Below are 18522 nucleotides of genomic sequence, written 5' to 3'. Positions count from 1 at the left end.
TTGAATCCAGCAATGGTGTTGAGAGTGGTAGCGATGTTGTAGACGATGTCGAAGAGTGGGAGAGCGTTGGTGTGAGCGGGTCATCAGCGATGATGATGATGGGGTGGTGATAGTGGTGATGGTGGTGACTGTACGCGCGAGCCGGGTATTAAAAATGTGGTTTCTTTTACTTTTACGGGGCTAGTTTGGAAGAAGGGATGTCTAGTAGTGCATGTGAAAGACGAAGAAGAAGAAGAAGTGGAAAGGAAAGGAAAGGAACAAAAAATGATAAAGTGGGTTTTGGGGAGTGGGGATATAATGTGTGGTGTGAGTCGCTGTGAATAAAAGCTCTAAAAAAGAATAGTAGCTGTGATATAGACAGCAAAAGTGGCATGACCAGCATGAAAATCTGGCTCTTCGGTTGCTTTCCAAGGAAGCGCATCGAAGACTTGCCAGCGCATAGAGCAGACAAAATAGTTGAAGAGAGAAAAAGTCGTAAGATGGGTTGGATTACCTTCCATCATCACTAGTTCTGGGGCTTTGCCTCCTACTATTCATCTGCGTATTGCGATACGTTTCCTCGTTCAACGTGTCCAGACTGCGAGCCGGACTAGGAGTCGTTCCTCTGCTGCCTCTACTGCGGTTTGGAGAGCTGGGTCTTGACGTTGCGATTTCGTAGCTGGGAAGCATCATGTCGACGCCACCAGGAGTCCTTGAGCCAATGGGCGTGCGCACAGCTGTGTTGTAGCTGGGTGTTCGCGCTAGAGCGTCCATGTCGTAATTTGACGTGGGCAGGTCAAAGTAGGCTGGTTCGGCGTTGTTGGCGGGTGTACTATCACCCGATGAGTGTCTTGATGGCTGGATGCGTGTGGATCGGTCGTCGTGGTTCATGCTAAGATTCGCAAGACGGTGCTGGAGTGCCAATGCTGATGCACCGCCACCGGGCTGATGCACCGCCGCATCCAGGGATGTGAGATTCTCGGCTGAGCCGCGTCTACTCTGAGCGTAGAAGGGTGTGTTGGCGCCGCTGTTCATCATGCTGTACTGACCACTTGGCGTCATGAAACCAGAAGGATCAATGTCGTTGTAAAGCGAGTCTAGTTGATGCAGCCCATACGTAGGAGGCGCATTCTGGTTGACCTCGTCCTGGATCGCTTGCTGGTTTAGGATGTTCTGATCGACCACCACACTCTGGTCCTCGTTCGGAGGCAAGTTTGGCGAGATGAACAGGTGCACGTGGTTCTTCACCAGCAACTGACTCGTGTGACCTTCCGGATTCTTGAGATTGACGTATAACCGCAACTTGTGCGATAACCGGATGTTCTCAGTATCCACCGATTGCCGACAGCTCTTGAGCGACTTTGGGAGATGCAGCGTCATGGAAAAACGGTGGGATTCGTCAAACAGAGCATCCGGATCTTCGGTTCCTTCGGGAACTGTTTGCGCAGAGTTCTCGGGCATTTCGCCTTCGGTCACCGCGACTTGCATCTCCTGCTGATGGCTAATACGCCGTCCGGCATAGTCTGCGAAGAGTTGGCGCGACTCTAACAGCTCCATTTTGATGGTCGATATGACAACGCCCTTGCGCAGCGGAATCAAGACGAAGTCTGCTGTGATGCTGGTGCCCACGATATAGTTCTTCTGGGGAACGGTAATCTTGTATGCGAGCTTATTCGCCCAGATATCCTCGTTGATCTGCTCCATGGGCATGGATTCAAGCATGTCGCGGCCGAGTGTGCGAATTACGCGGATGTGCGTGCTAGCAGTGAGCTGCTTGCTCATGTAGCCTCTGTCCACTGACGCCTTAAGACTATAAACCACCCAGTTCGTCGGTAGTCCCTCGATGCTTTGGTCGATGTTCGGGGGCATCTTGAACTTGAAGTCCCACTCATGGTAACCAGCATTCAGCTTGTGCGCTTTCGTCTTGGTGCCGACATCGACGGGGAACAAGTGCAGCTCGTCGACAAGGAAGTTTGACTTTTGGGTAATGGGTTGCGGGTTCACCGTATTTGTGACATGCCATCTTTGCGCACATAATCAGCCATGCATTCTGCCAGGGTTTCGGGAAGTGGAGTTACCGTACGAGACTTTGCGGGTGCCTGTGAGTGTGATGCGCAGGTTCTTCACTGACATGGACTCTGGGTTGTTCAGAACCAACTTGCCCTTCAGCTCCGCTTCGTGCGACTCTGACGATTCTCCATAGAAGACAACAAAGGGCGACTCCGGCCTGCGGAGGGGTTAGGGCGGTCAGCTTGAAGTTGCAGCAAAGCCTACTTGATCTCCAGGGTAGGGGCGGCGTGTTTGCCGAATACTCCGACACCAGGGCGAGGCATCATGTAACGAGGGACAAGCACTGGATCACCACAAAGACAAAACGACCATCACACGTTGGCGGAGGGTGCGGGGCTGGCGCAATTAAGTATCAGCTGGCCAAGTCGCAGGCGCAGGCTGATGCAAGCCAGCAGATCAGTCGGACGTAGCGGAAGCCGGGACGACGAGGTACTGCGGTAGAGGCGGCTCTCGTATTTGGGGTGGGATTGGAGTGGGATGGAGCGGGATGATGATTGAGATGCGGAGGTGAGTGAGTAAAGTAGAGAGATGAGTAGCAGCGATGAGGATAGCAGACCAGGGCAGGCGCGTGCTACTACTACTCTAGATATACATGTAGTATCGCGCTCCAGCTCAGCGTGGGATGCGCGGGCAAGGGCGGCGTAACCAGCACCTGCACCCTGATGAGCTCATGGGCATGGGCGCAGGCGTGGGCGTGGTGGGCTTTGGCATAAGTGGAGACGCTGGCTGCTCGCATCATTTGTCTCTTCCCTAGCGCCCGTCTCTCACAGTTTGCGAAATTTCTGGCGGCGGTTGGGCGTCGCATGGCGCAGGGGGGGGGGGGGGGGCGTGAAAGAAAGTGCCCCGATAGCTGGCCGTGAACGGCGCGATAGACAGTTGCGGCCATTCAAGTCTGTCAAAGACTACGCGCGGCCTTGATAGCATGTGAAGATAATAGACTGGGCAGACAGAGTTATACGGAAGCATCGACATGTCTCCACTTTGTCCAACAAGCGAAGCTGGATGCTTACGTGCTCATGCTTACACAGACGTTTCTCTTGCACTTGCGAGGGTGCGGCTGCAGGCAGCGTGTTGCGGCTCTCCCGAGAAAATTGTGGTACAACCCAGGCACACATTGCATCGGCCAAGACAAGTCCGAAACAATGGCGAGCCCGCCTGCACGTCGCCGGTGTCTAACACGTCAACAAGCTCGTAACCAAACTCGATAGCCATTTGGTGTCTGGGCATGGACAATCCGGTCACGGTCACGCCGTTGATCGCCACGATGAAACATCAGGTTAGTGCCTAGGTATAGTAGGTACTTTGATAGATTGCAGTGTGTCTACCTAGTACTGTACTTACAGTAATGAACCAGTGCCTGCAGTTGGAACAGGCTGCGGCTAGCCGTGCATTGGCGCACCGGTGGGTACAGATCAAAAGAGCCTCATACAGGCCCGCAACGCAAGAGCCCGCACCAGCACAGCTTAACAGCAATTGCAGTAATTCCCGCAAGCACCGTCCTTATCCACTGAAGAGGGCACACACCAAGATTTCCGGCCGGAAGACTTGTAGCGATTTCGGCACCATGTTGCATGGTGGAGATAAGGAAAACTTGATTTTCAGAGCTTATGGATGGCCCTGTCTTGGAACTGTTCTAGAACAATACACTGCCTGCCACACCTCTGTCTGACGTCTGCCACCCGCTGCCCACTGCACGCAACCAACGCGTAGGGCTGAAGAGGCGAGCGCCTCTTTGCATGTGAAAAGTCCACCTGCATCGGGTCATCCCGGAGCTGCACAGAGTTAACACAAACACCATCGTATCCCGACGTCCAACAACAAATCTACGAGCTTGTCTTTGCACTTGCTGACATGCTGCTATCGTCGTTGGCGGCACTTTCCTTGGGACGATCCCATATTCTGATGTGGCCTACAAGTCAAGAGTCAGCATCGATCCACTTCCTTATCTCTGGTTTCGCCGCATCGCGAGTTCAACAAAACCCCAGCGGGTCCCTGTGTGACAGCTAGGTGAGCGGGTGTTCCTGCGCACGAGCACATGCGCCACAGCAAACTGACCCTTATCGCAGATCGCAGCGTCTTAGGCTGCAACGTGCGGGTCATGAGTGGATATGAGGTGATCAAACGAAAACTTTTGCTGACGCAACTCACCATTTTTGCATGATGTGAGGATGCAATCTTCTTCGAATCCCAGCCAGCAGAGTGGATGCTCGTGAACCGCTTTCGCCTGCACGTCACTCCATTAGCTCATATCTCTCTCACGTTCACGTATCGACGGGCTCACCAGCACCGGAGGCAGCATGGCCGTGCGTGCCCGAGGCTCCACCGGATGCACCACCTCGTCGTCCTCAACCATGCTGCTCGAGCTAAGGTTCGAGTTGGACCGTAGGCGGTTGGTCGAATTGCCCGTTTGTGTTCGTTGCATCTTGATGTTGGACGACGCGATGCTGCCGCGTTGTCTTACCGAAGCCTAAGCCAGCGTCAGCCATGACACGACGCTCACCAGACTTCAAACTCACCGCTTTTGGCCTATGCAGCATGCCCACACTAAAGTCCCATAACAACAAGCGACAGTCTTCTCCCACACTGCCAATGCGATAATTTCGCTCGTCGCACCGCCATGGATCAAACTGCACTGCCGTCACCCACGAGTTGTGTCCCTGGCAGCGTGCAACTAGCATGCTGTCCTCCAGGGACCATATTGACACCAAATCATCTTGACCTCCGGTTACCACGTATCGACCGTCGGGCGACCAGCAGACACACATCATGCCGCCATAGTAGCTCATGTAGTGGTGGATCAGCTTCTCCCTGAGAAAGTCCATGATTCTGAACGACCCATCCTCGGACACAATGGCAAGATGGCGGCGGTCTGGAGAAAACTCAAACGCGTTGACCTTGGATCTCGAGACTTGCCAGTACGAGACAGGGTTCATTTTCTGGTTCTTCGAATTGACCGATTTCTTTATCGTCAACAGCTTCTTCAGTTTCTTCTCCCCGTCGGTCAAACCTTCTTCCGAAGTAGACATGTTTTCCTCGGGGACAAACACAGCATCTTCCTTTTCCTTGTCATACACTACTAGACTTCCATCCATGTGCGCCGCCAGAAAGAGGTTCTCACTGTTGGGAAGCCACCGTATATCCGATACGGCTGTTGCATTGATCACCCCGTTTTTGTTGATGCGTGCATACTTTTGTGACATGGGCTCGTACCATATGATGTCACCGGTCGAGAATCCCATGATGATATCGAGGTGGTTCGGCCCTTTTGTGATCTGGTTGATGTCGTGACATAATGCATGCGCTTTGGTAAACAGAATCTTAGTCATATGTTCCTCCTTGGTGGGCGACGTCAGGTCGAGCCATTGGAATGCACGGTTGATGTTGGCAAAAGCATAAAGGCCATTGGGGTTATGTTCTTGTAGTCGCTTAGTCAGAGCTTCGTGCGGGATGACCCTGGACACAAAGGACGAGTTGCTCTTAACAATGTTGCTCTTGGGTTTCCGCCTCTTAGACGCATCCTTGGAGTCCTTGCCATTGAGCACTGACAGCGCTGCATTTCCTTCGCCAAACACCGGTGTCTTCAGGCCGTCCAAGGGCGATGATACAATTCCATTGGCGCCATGAGAGCCGACGTCACTCGATTGGCTATTTGTCTCGTGCGGCGATTCCTGTATGCTCTGCGGAAGCTGCGAGCGAGTACTAGTGCGCGTGCCGAAGCGGTAGAGCTGCGACTGCGAGGGTTGGCGAGGCGCAAGGGCTACGAGTGAAAGCTTGGTGCCAGATGTTGGCGGCGATATCGTCGTCGCAAGAGGATTCGGGTTGTGAACGGGAGCTTCAGACGGATGCGGCGGGGGCGTGGCCAGGTGGAGGTCGTCGCGGAGCACGTATGTTCCTATCATCGTATCAGTATGGTGAAAATGACGCAGTAAGCTTTGGGCCACAGGGTAATCAAGTACCTTCTCCAACAACAAGCTGATACTCTGGACCCGTCGGATGGGTCAGAGTATTGTTGGTCTCGATAAGCTGGCCTGGTTGCGCGCCTGGGTAGCCTCCGATGGGATAGCGTGGAGGAGGGGGTAGCACGCTGTACACATGTCAGTATCAATCGCGCTCGTCATGCAGGTGGAGCCTGACAACGCCGCGATTGGGGGGCGGGTGCGCGGTCAGGTGGAAGATGGCAAACTTACAACATAGCTGATGCAGTGTAATCTGTCGCGAACTAACGGCCTCGGATTGGGAGGGGTGGAGTCGGCATGCCAGGACGCGCAAATATAAGGCCGAGGAAGAGCGACAAGCGCCAATTTGAGCGCGCGGAGAAGGAAGCTGGTACCGACGGGATCTGGGGTAGCTGCGAGGCACGAAGCGGAGACAGTCGCCCGTGCCCTCGCTGTACCTTGTCCCGAGTCACAGCGGGTAGTGGCTTCCTTTTCGTCTTCGCAACGGCGTGGATAGCAGGGTTTCGGCACGTGCAGCCAACAGATGACTTCAATCCCAGAGCCCATCCTTGCTGCCATCCAGGCCAACATCCCAGCGACCAATGTTGCGGGGCCGCGATCGTCTCCCACGTGTGCCAAGCATATTTGACAGCCCACCACGGAATAACTGGCGACCTGTGTCGCCTTGTGCAGTCAGAGCTTCTTCAGGAGACGACGCACCTACTCCCCACTAACACGATTGATTCCATCCAACATGCACTGAGCATGCCGTCAGGGAATGGCGACCGGTATGTATGTACACACCCCGCCATAAATGCTCAACTAATCTTGGCCCAGTACGAATATGTCTATGCGGTGACGATGGCGTCGGCAAGAGCTCCATCATCACATCTCTTGTCAAGGATGTCTTCGTCACAGCCAAGATCCAGGCTGTCTTGCCCCAGGTGACGCTACCGCCCACGCTCGGAACGCCGGATAATGTCACCACCACCATCGTTGACACCTCTGCCCTGCCCCACGAGCGCCATGCCCTCCGAAAAGAGCTGCGAAAATCAAACGTCATCCTGCTCGTATACTCGGACCACTACAGCTATGAGCGGGTAGCGTTGTTTTGGATGCCATATTTTCGCTCGCTCGGCGTCAACGTGCCCGTGGTGCTCTGCGCCAACAAGTCCGATCTGGCCTCCAATGGTACCACATCCCAAGTTGTGTCCGAGGAGATGCTGCCGGTCATGAACGAGTTCAAGGAAATTGACTCGTGCATCCGCGTCAGTGCCAAGGAGCATCACAACATCAACGAGGTCTTCTTCCTCTGTCAAAAAGCCGTGACACACCCGATAGCGCCCCTATACGACTCCAAAGAGAACGCTCTCAAGCCCGCGGCTGTATCTGCCCTCCAGCGCGTCTTTCATCTCTGCGACACAGACAAGGATGGATACTGGAACGATCAGGAGATTCACGACTTTCAGATCAAGTGCTTTGAGAAGCCGCTCGGGGACGACGATCTGGCAAATATCAAGCGATCCATGGAGCGATTTGCACCCGGCGCTACTGGAGAGCATGGCATGGACGTAAAGGGCTTCTTGCTACTGAACAAGATTTTCGCAGAGAAAGGCCGTCACGAGACGATTTGGATAATTTTGAGAAAATTCCACTACACCGATAGTCTGAGTCTCCAGGATACCTTCTTACACCCCAAATTCGACGTTCCCCAGTTTTCTTCGGCTGAACTGAGCCCATCCGGGTATCGCTTCTTCGTCGACCTCTTTCTGAAGTTTGACATGGACAACGACGGCGGATTGAACGACAGGGAGCTTGCTAACCTCTTCGCGCCCACGCCTGGCATGCCCCCGTCTTGGGTCGACTCGGCGTTCCCATCATGTACAGTGCGCAACGAGGCAGGATACATCACATTGCAGGGATGGCTGGCTCAGTGGAGCATGACTACCTTTGAAGAGCCAAAAACGACGCTGGCCTATCTAGCCTACCTAGGCTTCGAAAGCGGGGACCGCGGGGGAACAACGAGCGCACTAAAAGTCACCAAGGCTAGGAAACGACGGAGGAAGCCGGGGCGGGTGGAGCGGAACGTTTTCCTCTGCTACGTACTAGGCTCCAGCGGAAGTGGAAAGAGCGCCTTGCTGTCGGCCTTCCTACAGCGCCCCTTCAGTCAGACATACCACCCGACGATTAAACCGCGTTCGGCCGTCAACAGCGTCGAGCTGAAGGGTGGCAAGCAATGCTACCTGATCATGGAGGAGCTTGGCGAGCTCGAGCCTGCCATTCTGGAGAACCAGGCTAAGCTGGATGCGTGCGACTTGCTGTGTTACACGTACGACTCGAGCGATCCTACCAGTTTTGCGTATATCGTCGAGCTGCGGAAAAAGTACCCGCTGCTGGACCAGTTGCCAGCAGTATACACGGCATTAAAAGCAGACCTCGACAAGACGATGCAGCGCTGCGAGCAACAGCCCGATCAGTACACGAGCGCGCTAAGGATGGCGCCGCCACTACATGTCAGTACAACGTGGAACAGCATTTCGGAGCTATTTGTCCATGTAAGTGCTCGTATTGATGACGACATTTGCGGAGCTGACGTTTGATAGCTGGCCGAGAGCGCGACACACCCGTCGACGGCGTTCCCCAAGCAGGAGGAAGACGAGTACGATTACTTGAATCTCTACCTGACGCTAGGTGCAGTCACGTGCGCAGTAGCATCCGCAGTGTTCATCTGGAAGCGCAAGAGCGGGGCTTGGTGAGACTAGACGTCTGGTTCAATGTACTTATATAGGGGCACGACTTGGCTTCATTCTTGTGATTCGTCTCTGTAGTCAGTTGTAATCGACCTTGTTCTCCGTGCCGGATGGTCGGCGCTTAGCCATGACATGACGTTGGCGTACGGGTGTACAAGACAGTCCGGAGGCACGAGCGGACGAGGAAGCAGACGCAGGGAAGCCTTACCCCTGGCGGCTGGATGCAGTGTGAACTTGGCTAGGTGCGGGTGAAAGGCGTGCCATAAAGGGGAATACCATCTGGCCGTTTTCTCCGGCGTTTGCGGTCGCATGAAGAGGACATGCCTCCAGTGCACCCAAGCTCGGCGTCAAGTTGGGTATGCTGGGGATCGACAAGTAGCTTGGGAGACGGCTGCGGTTATCGTCACCAGCCAAGGCCAGCTGCACATGCGGCGCCAGAGGTCGATTCAGCGTGAATGTAGAAGAAGCAGCCATGGTCATCGCCAAGCGGGATTCAGGAGTGACGCCCAGGCCGCAGGCGCGAATGGTGGTGATGTTCGTGAAAGTAGTCATGGTGGTAACCATCGGGCGTGGTGCGCTCATGGCCGGGGCGTCCTCCGCCTCAGGCATCGCACTCGAGGCTAGTCGATTCGCGTTAGCAACTTGGCCCTGCTGCTGGCTGCCGACAAGAGTATGTGCACGATTGTCTATACACTTCTTCACCCTGTTGTCATGGTCGCTCTCATTTATAAACCTTTGACGCTGCACGCCTCCGCCGCCCATTCTTCCCGTCGCCCCCTCTCCGGCCCCCTCGTCACCGGCCTGGTGCAGGCCTAAACCGTGGCAATCTTGCCCTCCCGCGTCCGCCGCACCTCCGCACCTCCGCACCCGTCGCGAAATGGTGAGTTGAACGTAGCACGTGTCCGGCTGTCCGCATGGGGAAGACCAGAGTGTCCACTGGGGTTGGAATTGCGTGACCCCGTGACTTCTGCCCTCTGTAGCAATATCCCGGCATAGGCCCGCGCCGCCAATCCAACTCCCCAGGACATCCAAGCTGACCACGTCTCGTACCCCACAGGCTACCGACCGCGCCCAAGAGTTAGACCGCTTGTATCAGATGCGACACCCGCCGCGTCGGGGCCACGCGCCGCAGATATCAATCAGCGATGAGAGCCATCACGTCACAGAGGCCATAGGCGACTTGTATGGCGGCGACAGCGACACCGAGTCCAACCGCCGCAGTCTACGCCCCTTGAGCTTCATTCCCAGCCCCAACGGCGACTCGATCCAGTCCTTTGGTGCTTTCGAGGCTTTTGACCCTTTCCCCAACGCGCCCCCCGCGAGATCCCCGCTCCGCCCCCAGATGTCTGGCGACAAGGGCAACAGCCCGACAAACTCCAATGGTGCCGCCGCCATGCAGCAAAACAGCGCCTCGTTTGACCCTCACCCTTCAAACGGCGCCCAAATGTCTCCTCCACTGTCCCGCTCAAACTCAGACACGGCCTCACACCAGTTCCCTCTGAACGATTTGGACTACGAATCGAGTCCCGCCGGCCTCGCGCAGGAACTGAGCAATCTACAGGCGATACGGAGGATGTCCATGGGCGTTAACAATGCCGATCCCGACCTACCTTCGTTCAAGTCGGCCAACTCGCCCCCATCGCCGCCGGCCATGTCGGAAGAGGAGGAGGCGTCGAAGCTATTCTGGGTCCCCGCACGACTGCATCCCGAACTGGCGCCCATGGAGTTCAAGACATTCATAGAGGATAAGATTGACCGGACCAGACGCCGCTCGGGTGATGCCGAGTCGCTATCGCCGGATGGAGCTGTGGGGCGCCAGGGCTCGGGTGCTGGGTTACGGCGGAAGAAGTCGATGCTGTCCAGGCAGATTGATACTGGCTCGGGATACAAGGATGGTGCTGAGAGGCTGGAAAGGAAACGCTCCGGCACGCAGTCTAGTGGAGGTCTGACTAACCTCCAGGAGCTAGAGCACATCCAAGAGGATCCAGTGGCTTTGATAAGACGGATGAGCATCGACCAAAAGGACTTTGATGCTGAAGGCGGTGCCGACGGAGACCTGCCCATTGTACCGGGCAGCAAGATGGGCGGCTTAGGGACGTTGAAGCGATCGACTCGCACCACATACAGACGGGGCAGTTTGCGGAAAGGAGGCCCACCTCTCTCCCGCCGACTTGCAGGCCGGCAGGCCGAGACGGATACCGAAGATTCACCTTCTAGTTCGCCCGTTTACTCGGCCGAAAGCATACCCGATGTGCCTCCCTTGCCACTTGCTCGTGTTCAGTCGGAACCCGTCAACTCGGCCTTTGAGAACTCGCCCAGCAATTTCTCACGACCACAAACGAAACGCTCACCCGCTGGGATGACTATGGAAAGACCAGGGTCGGCAGAGGAGCCCCCCAGGCCAGCCTCTACAGAACCAGTATCACACGAAAAGTCCGGGCCCCAGCCACGGAAGTTCCACTCTAGAATCGCATCAAATGGACGGACAACGGCTCCTTTGCCAGGCTACAACCCCCAGCCGCAGGTACCTCAAATAATTGAGACACCACCTCCACAGGAAAAGGACAGGAGACCACCTCATATGCAACTACCAGAACGTAATTCTTCACGCCAGCCTCCACCTCAGTCCCAACCGCAACCTCAGCCAAGCGGCCCTCGCAGCTATCCCCAGCCCCAACCCCAGCCCCAAAGTCAACCACGACAGTCATCTTCGAGTCGACAGAACCGACATGCCCAGGCTGCCCAGGCTGCCCAGTCTTCCCCGATCAAACCCGCGCAATCTTTTGATGAGCTAGTCGGCCATTCATCCCCGATGCCCGGAATGAGTAACCGAGTGGATTCCCTATCAATCATCCCCAACGCCCCCGAGGAGAGAAGGTCAGAAGATAAGAAATCTGACAGAAAATCAAAAGACAAAAAGGACGCCGAAGGCCCCAGGAAAACTAGTTGGGGCTGGTTTAGTGGTGATAAAGACAAGGAGAAGGAAAAGGACAAGAATCACAAGGACGAAAAGGAAAAGGAGGGGGGTACCAAAAAGGTGAAGAACAAGCTTAGCAAGTCCCAGGAGAAGAACGTCGTCCATGATGATACAAGACTTGATGTGCTACAAACTTCAATACAAGGTAGCGGCCGCGGTCGAGAAAGTGTGGTACTGGATCGCGACAATGTCAAGCTGGAAGAGGAGCGAAAGAAGGAAAGCGCGCGAAAAACGTCCAGTGAAGGCAAGAAAGAAAAGGAGCCTGGTTTGTTGTCCTCCATCTTTGGCGGAAAGAAGAAGGGCGAGAAGGAGTCGTCTTACAAGAAGAACTCCTCTCGGGGGCTATCGCCCGAACCTCCACCACGCATCTTGAAGCCCGACATTGATTACAACTGGACACGATTTTCCATCTTGGAGGAACGCGCGATATACCGAATGGCTCACATCAAGCTTGCGAATCCCCGTCGCGAACTGTATTCGCAAGTCCTGTTGAGTAACTTTATGTACTCTTATCTGGCAAAGGTTCAGCAGATGCACCCGCAGATTTCTATTGGCAATTCCAAGCAAGCGAAGCAGGCTCAGCAAGCTCAACAGCAGCAACAGGCTGCGCAGCAGAAGAAAGAGCAGCAACAGCAGCAGCAACAACAACCGCAACAGCAACAAGCTCCACAGCAAGGCCAGTATGCGCCCCAGCAGCAACAACAACAACAACAACAACAACAACAGCAGCAGCAGCAGCAGCAGCAGCAACAGCAATCACAGCCAGATGAGTTCGCTCAATACCAGCGGTACCAACAGGTAAGCAAGCAAACACCCAAACACCTCAGTTCTCCACAGTTAACAACTCCCCCCCAGCATCAGCAATACGAGCAAGCCGAAAAAACCAACGAATGGCCCAGCGTCCAACAACAGCAGGAAAACGGTATCTCACAACAACAACAACAATTATCGCAAAACGGGCAAAATCCACGTGACTCACATCACTCTAATTATAGTGCGAATGGCGGTGGTGGAAGTGGGGGTGGCTATAGTGTCGCCAACACGCAGAATTACCTGGGGCAGTCGTCGAATAAAGCTGGTGGTGGTGGTGGTGGTGTTGGTGGGTACCACTATGCTGCTGATGCGGATGCGGAAGTAGATAATCGGGGAGATGACGATATGTGGTAGTAAAGCAAGCATGCAGCAGTTGTAGCAACAGATGTCATTCATCATTTATTTACTGAAGAGTACGTAGGCGCGCGGGGCGCGCGGGCGGATTTTTACTTAGTCCCCCGATAACTAAGCGCCGGTTCTTTTTTTTTCGCGGTCGGCGGAAGCCTTGTCGACATCTCATCAGCATTTGTTGTTGTTTTTATTACTCGAAAACTTCTTTAAACTGTAATTGTATATATACGGGGATTGTATCTGTGATGGGTTTTTTATTTGTTTCGTGGGTGTTTGTGGGTGTTAGTGTTTGTGGTGTGTGTAGGGGGGCGGTTGGAGAGAGAGAGGGGGGAGGTGAGGGCTCAGGCTGCTAGGTGTGCGAAGGATGCCGTGGGGGGATCACATGCTTACACTTCTCTTAAAGTATAGACAGGGGTAGGGATAGGCATAGGAATAGGAACAGGGGAACGAGGGGGGGTGGAAACTAGGGGTAGGGATAGGAATAGGGCAATTAGCATGATTTGACGGTTCGGTTCGAATAAATACGCGTTAAGGGCAAATACGGGATATGTGTGTGTTGTATTGTATCCTGCTGAAGTAGTTTTCTGTGTTTTTCTAGCTAGTGCTAGAGGAATACGTTCACCTAAGGGTCGGTTAGTGGGGTCAGATATAAATACATGTTGTTGTACGAACGCGAGGGCTGTAGGTGTGTAAGTGCACGTATCTGTAGGAGCGGGAGAGAAAGGTTAAGAGGTTTTGGTGAGTGGTGAGTGGGTGAGGGTATCAGAAATGATCTTAAGAAGATAGACTAGTAGTGTAAGTAGAAAGGGCAGGGGTGAGGTGCTTATTAAAGCTAACTACGTGTATCTACCCCACCAATACCATGTTTGCAGCATCTACCCTACCCTCTACAACTACGTCTTAGCCTCGCCGATTTATTTCTCGTGTACACTGTAAAATCTGAGTTGTTAAAAACACAGCGTCTACTTGCCTCTCTTCACCGATATTATCGAATCACGGGAATAGGGAATGTCGGATCGTGAGTATCGGTAGAGACGTCGGCTGCTTGACACTTCGGCCCGACTTCGGCCCACCTTGCGCAGAGCTTAGGTGTACCTTTGTAGCACCTATGTTCGTAGAGAACCAATACCAATACCAGTCACCAGAAGAACCTCGTTGTTGTTATTCACCCGTACGATCGTACAAGGCCTACCAACAGGGAAAGATATATCTGACGTCATCATCTGCCTGTCACCAGACTATCTCGTCTTGCTAATCCACCATCTCTAACCCACCTGGCCGCCCCAACCTATAATTATAAGAACCTTCCCCATCTCTCTCTCTCAAGCAGAATAACGGCAAGAAATAAATAATGTCATCAATCCCCGGTCTCTCGACGAGACTAAGCCCCGTCTACCCACCAAGCCAGACCTCAGAAACGGAACCGGCATCGACACAAGCCTTGATTGAAGCGCTGGGACTGGAACGCCACGTCGAGGGTGGGTATTTTGCCGAGATTGATAGAAATCCGGTTTTGGTGGATAACCCGTTCTTGGATGATGGAGAAGAAGAGGATGGGGAAAAGACAGCATCAACACCTCTCTCAGGAGATGATACGAAAAGAAACGCCAGCACGAGTATATACTACATGCTCAGCGCGGCGAATCCGCAGGGGTGCTTTCATAGGAATAAGGCGAGGACGGTATGTGTGCTACTTCCTCACTCCCCCATTGTCCATCTCTACCTCCGGTTATCCCCGTATCCCACACTAACACCCCTAACCCATAGATACACACCCTCATCTCCGGCAAAGCCCGGTACATCCTCATCCACGCAAACGAATCCAACACCCCCAAACGCATAGAAAGTTTTGTTGTGGGAAATGACTACGCGGCTGGTGAACGGAGTGTTTGGGTTGTTGAGGGGGGGAAGTATAAGGGTAGTTTTTTGCTGGATGGTGGGACTGAGGGGAGGTGTTTGATTAGTGAGGTATGTTGATTTCTGTTCTGGAGGGGGAGGGATGGGCGTGTGGGGAGAGGGATGAAGTTGCTAACAAAGTGCTACTAGACCGTAATACCAGGCTTCGAATACTCAGATCACGATTTCCTTACCATGGAGAAGTTGAGGGGCTTGGTGACGGAGGAGCAGGCGAGGGAGTTGGAGTGGTTGGTTAGAAAGGATTAAGGTTGGGAATATATTATCACTGTCTAATTAATACTAGAACGAGTGTGTAGCCATTATTATAACTAATACCAATAGGGGTGTATAGTTGTTGTTCTTCCTCCTTCTCTCATGCCTCCCATCATTCCCCCTGTCATACCTATCCGAGTGCTCCTCGTATGTCCCTTGATATCTATCTTTCCAGCTGAGCATACCACGTACCATCCAGCCTTGGAAGCTCCACGCATCCCACATACGTGCTCGGCGCCGGTGTCCCAATAGCCAGTCCCACGGCGCGCGGAATCGGGATACGAATCGTCTCCCTCGGGGTGCCAACAGCAGTATCTCTGTAGTTGCTAAGAATAAGCGCATTGGAAATGAATTGCGAAGTATTCCTTATAGAATATCGGACGAAGCGCAAGGGCTCGAAAGATTGGGTAAAGTCGAGGTTGACGTTGATGTTGTTGTTGAAATCTCGGCGCCACGTGTTGAGGTTGTTGATTTGATCTTGGATATCGATGCGGCCGACGCGGTTGATGACTAGGAGCGCGAAGACGTTGGCGAGGCAGCCGATTGGGACGCCTCGCTCGTCTAGGTACGAGGGCATTGCGGAGCGTGCTTCGAGCGTTTTGAGATCTATCATGTTGCCGTGGAGGCCCGCCGGTGAGGTATCTCGGGAGTCTAAAGGTAGGGCCACGCCGGACAGGGCAGAGGTGGCCAGAGAGGCGATGGTGAGGAGGGTGGTGAAGCACTTCATTTTCGTGGGTAGTTTCCGCTCTTGGAGATGGAAAGGATGTTCGTAAGCAGAAGTGAGCTTGACGATGATCGTCTTGGATAGTAAACAAGCTGAATCCTTGGTGAGGCGTTGGAATAATATACTCCCATAGGCGAAAGGTACCAGATACTTATAGTTATGCCAAGAGTGTCTTTGGTTGTACCTACTCGTTGACCGTTTGTAATAGAGCCGAGTACTAGGGCTCAAAGAGTTTGACAGTCCGCACGCCGGCATTTCCACTAGTCATAATGTTAGAACGCAGGTCTGCGCCCACTGCGCTATGCCAACTAAGAGGTACAGTACTTACGTATAACTAGTGAACTACCGGCGTAGGGGGCTAAGAGGCTCGTACCTGGATGTTATAAAATACTAGACAGTGTAGGTAAGCACCCTAATAGACGTGTCTAGTGACTACAGTAGCTTTTTTTACACTAGTATGTCTAGTATTTTATCGCACCCGGGTGCTCGGTCAAGAGTTGGAATCAGCACAGGGCTGATTCAGTATACGCCGGTCCGTAATAAGCTAAGGATGGTGCTGTTGTATCGCAACAAAGCTGGTTTCTATGCCCAAGGAGTATCCCGTTATTCATCATGAGCGGAAGTGGTCCGGGAGTGGGCTAGATACAGTCAAAATTGACCCTAAGCGGAAGTGATTAGAAGTCGGCCAGATACTGCATGTTGGCGTAACTTATACGACGGAACATGCAAGGATAATGCAGGAAGCTGTAATACAAAATAACCCAAAATTACACTTAAGAACCTACCCCTTTACATATATCATTCGAAAGCCAGCATTTGTCTTCACACTTCTGTTTCTTCTATATTCTTCTACTATTATTTCGTGTTGTGTTGTATTGTGTTATGAGCTTTTGAAGCTTCTTGTTTGGTGTTTTTTTTTTGGCAAAACGACATAGGCGTTAACTAGCCTTTCGTAGTATAGGGTGGCATTTGACAAAGCTTTTTGAGAAGAAAAAGCTGTATTTTACACACGAACTGCGCTTAAAAAATTGCGGAAACCCCCCGGCTAAATGCCCTCGTATAATTCCTCGTATCTGCCAACATACGGGTACGGTCAGCATTGACCCTAAGCGGAAGCGATCAGAAGTGGGTCAGATACAGTCAGCATTAACCCCCAACCAAACCTACATTTCCTTCCTACTCGGTAGTTACAAATGACGACAGGAAGCTAGGCTGATCCGTTCGATCCATGTTACATCCGCGGGTGCTCTGGAGCACCTAGCGTTTATTTGCAGTAAACTTCAGCCAAGAACCGCTATAACACTAGCTTCAGTCATTTATAACTACCCTATCTATCTATCCTTTTGCTAGTTGGATATACGGTACTGATGCCCAAAATGAATTATTGGAATCAAAAACAGTTGTACAGTTGTCGATAATTCGTTCCCGATCAATGCACACGATGCTATGAAGATATACGCGGGGTTAGTACAAGTCAGATCGAAGTACAATGGAGGCGGCTCGCAAAGTATCGTTAGACCACCGTCACCGTACGTGACGGCCTAACACCCACGCAGTAACTAAAAACAAGGCTGTATATGATAGGCTAGAGTATACCCGCTTTCTGAATCCAGTCAGCGTATGTTGGATTCTGACGGGCAGTACGAGTATTGCCGGCATAGTACCTAGCTACCTACGTAGACCAATCATTGAAGATCTGCCTCTTCTTTCGGGCCTATTTGCCGTCCGGGATGACATCAGTGTTAATTACAAAACTCCAACACCACACGGGATGTATCTTTGTGGACCAACAGAAACCCCTGCAGCAAGCCGCTCCACTATCAGAGCCTAGTACCCCGTCGAACGACATACTAAGAACCTATCAAACACCCTCCAACAACACCCTAAACGAAAGCAGGAACAATCATACAATGACTAACCACCCAAGTCAACTTATCCCGATACCCAAGACTACTACGCTCCCCAAGATCATCCTGTGCCCAAACCGCCTCTAGAATCTTCCTCGTATAATTGAACGACCGCGACGAGGGCACCTAATGTTCCTCCATCTAGGGCAATTTAGACTAGAATGTTCCCTAGGGCCATGGCGTCGTAGCCAAAGGTAGCTAGTGATGCGGATGCTACACAGCAGACTATAGGACGACAAGACACATTAGCACATCTCTTGCCAAGTTTCAATATTGACTGATTGATGGGTAGTAGACCAACGAAATATTCAAGAAAACATACAATACTCAATCAACTCCCGCTCCGGCGTTTCCAACTTCACCCCCGTCCACGGCAACGGCACTCTCATCTTAGACGAATCATGCACCGACGCCGAACTCGACAGACTGTGGTACAATTCCATATCCCAACTCGATGTGTGAACGAAGCTAGCATCTGATATCGGCGGCGCTGAGCCCTGGAGATGCGTCGGTTGTGACGCCTTTAAGACCACGGATCTGCGGGTATCGTTTGCCCTTGGCCAGGATAATTTAAGGCCATTCCGCTGGTTGGGCTGGGTGCTACAATCCTTGCGGGGGTTATTGCAATTTATTCCACGGCCTGGTTGGTGGTTAGAATAGCCCTTGCAGTTACTACGGATTCTTTCCGAGACGGGATTTCTCCAAGGGCTGGTTGGTGGGTTACATACGTTCGCACATGGCGCACCCAGTGCGGATTGCTGTCGTCTGCACCCCCAGCATTGTGTTGTTTGATTGGCTGTGAACTATTTTCTCGGCGAAGGAAGAGGATGCGGGATTCTGGATGCTT

At 52.9% G+C, this 18522-nt stretch overlaps 7 protein-coding genes across 7 annotated transcripts; 2 read left to right on the top strand and 5 right to left on the bottom strand.

The window, feature by feature from the left end:
- Positions 1-489: 489 nt before the first annotated feature.
- PtrM4_053770 (Arrestin-C multi-domain protein) lies at positions 490-2312 on the bottom strand (the record flags this gene model as incomplete). The annotated part of the gene is made up of 3 exons (XM_001937118.1): positions 490-2002; positions 2063-2206; positions 2254-2312. 3 exons carry the CDS (start codon positions 2310-2312, stop codon positions 490-492), a joined length of 1716 nt encoding a protein of 571 aa, XP_001937153.1.
- Positions 2313-3872: 1560 nt separating this feature from the next.
- PtrM4_053760 (WD40 repeat protein) lies at positions 3873-6241 on the bottom strand (the record flags this gene model as incomplete). The annotated part of the gene is made up of 6 exons (XM_001937117.1): positions 3873-3958; positions 4198-4273; positions 4331-4516; positions 4566-5941; positions 6006-6133; positions 6237-6241. The coding sequence occupies 6 exons, from the start codon at positions 6239-6241 to the stop codon at positions 3873-3875; spliced, it is 1857 nt and encodes a 618-aa protein (XP_001937152.1).
- Positions 6242-6762: 521 nt separating this feature from the next.
- On the top strand, positions 6763-8740 carry PtrM4_053750 (GTPase SAR1 and related small G protein; the record flags this gene model as incomplete). The annotated part of the gene is made up of 3 exons (XM_001937116.1): positions 6763-6772; positions 6822-8539; positions 8588-8740. 3 exons carry the CDS (start codon positions 6763-6765, stop codon positions 8738-8740), a joined length of 1881 nt encoding a protein of 626 aa, XP_001937151.1.
- Positions 8741-8938: 198 nt separating this feature from the next.
- Positions 8939-9496, bottom strand: PtrM4_053740 (uncharacterized protein; the record flags this gene model as incomplete). Its single annotated transcript, XM_066105015.1, has 1 exon — positions 8939-9496. The coding sequence occupies one exon, from the start codon at positions 9494-9496 to the stop codon at positions 8939-8941; it is 558 nt and encodes a 185-aa protein (XP_065959579.1).
- A 115-nt stretch (positions 9497-9611) lies between these two features.
- Positions 9612-15038, top strand: PtrM4_053730 (uncharacterized protein; the record flags this gene model as incomplete). Its single annotated transcript, XM_066105014.1, has 4 exons — positions 9612-9614; positions 9792-11331; positions 11857-12233; positions 14922-15038. The coding sequence occupies 4 exons, from the start codon at positions 9612-9614 to the stop codon at positions 15036-15038; spliced, it is 2037 nt and encodes a 678-aa protein (XP_065959578.1).
- Positions 15039-15207: 169 nt separating this feature from the next.
- Positions 15208-15771, bottom strand: PtrM4_053720 (uncharacterized protein; the record flags this gene model as incomplete). The annotated part of the gene is made up of 1 exon (XM_001937113.2): positions 15208-15771. One exon carries the CDS (start codon positions 15769-15771, stop codon positions 15208-15210), a length of 564 nt encoding a protein of 187 aa, XP_001937148.2.
- Positions 15772-17826: 2055 nt separating this feature from the next.
- On the bottom strand, positions 17827-18455 carry PtrM4_053710 (uncharacterized protein; the record flags this gene model as incomplete). The annotated part of the gene is made up of 3 exons (XM_066105013.1): positions 17827-17900; positions 17998-18315; positions 18404-18455. 3 exons carry the CDS (start codon positions 18453-18455, stop codon positions 17827-17829), a joined length of 444 nt encoding a protein of 147 aa, XP_065959577.1.
- Positions 18456-18522: the final 67 nt, after the last annotated feature.

This window comes from Pyrenophora tritici-repentis, chromosome 10 (assembly GCF_003171515.1).
Source record: "Pyrenophora tritici-repentis strain M4 chromosome 10, whole genome shotgun sequence".
In the NCBI taxonomy this organism is placed as follows: domain Eukaryota; kingdom Fungi; phylum Ascomycota; class Dothideomycetes; order Pleosporales; family Pleosporaceae; genus Pyrenophora; species Pyrenophora tritici-repentis.
This window is presented reverse-complemented; position numbering and strand designations above follow the sequence as displayed.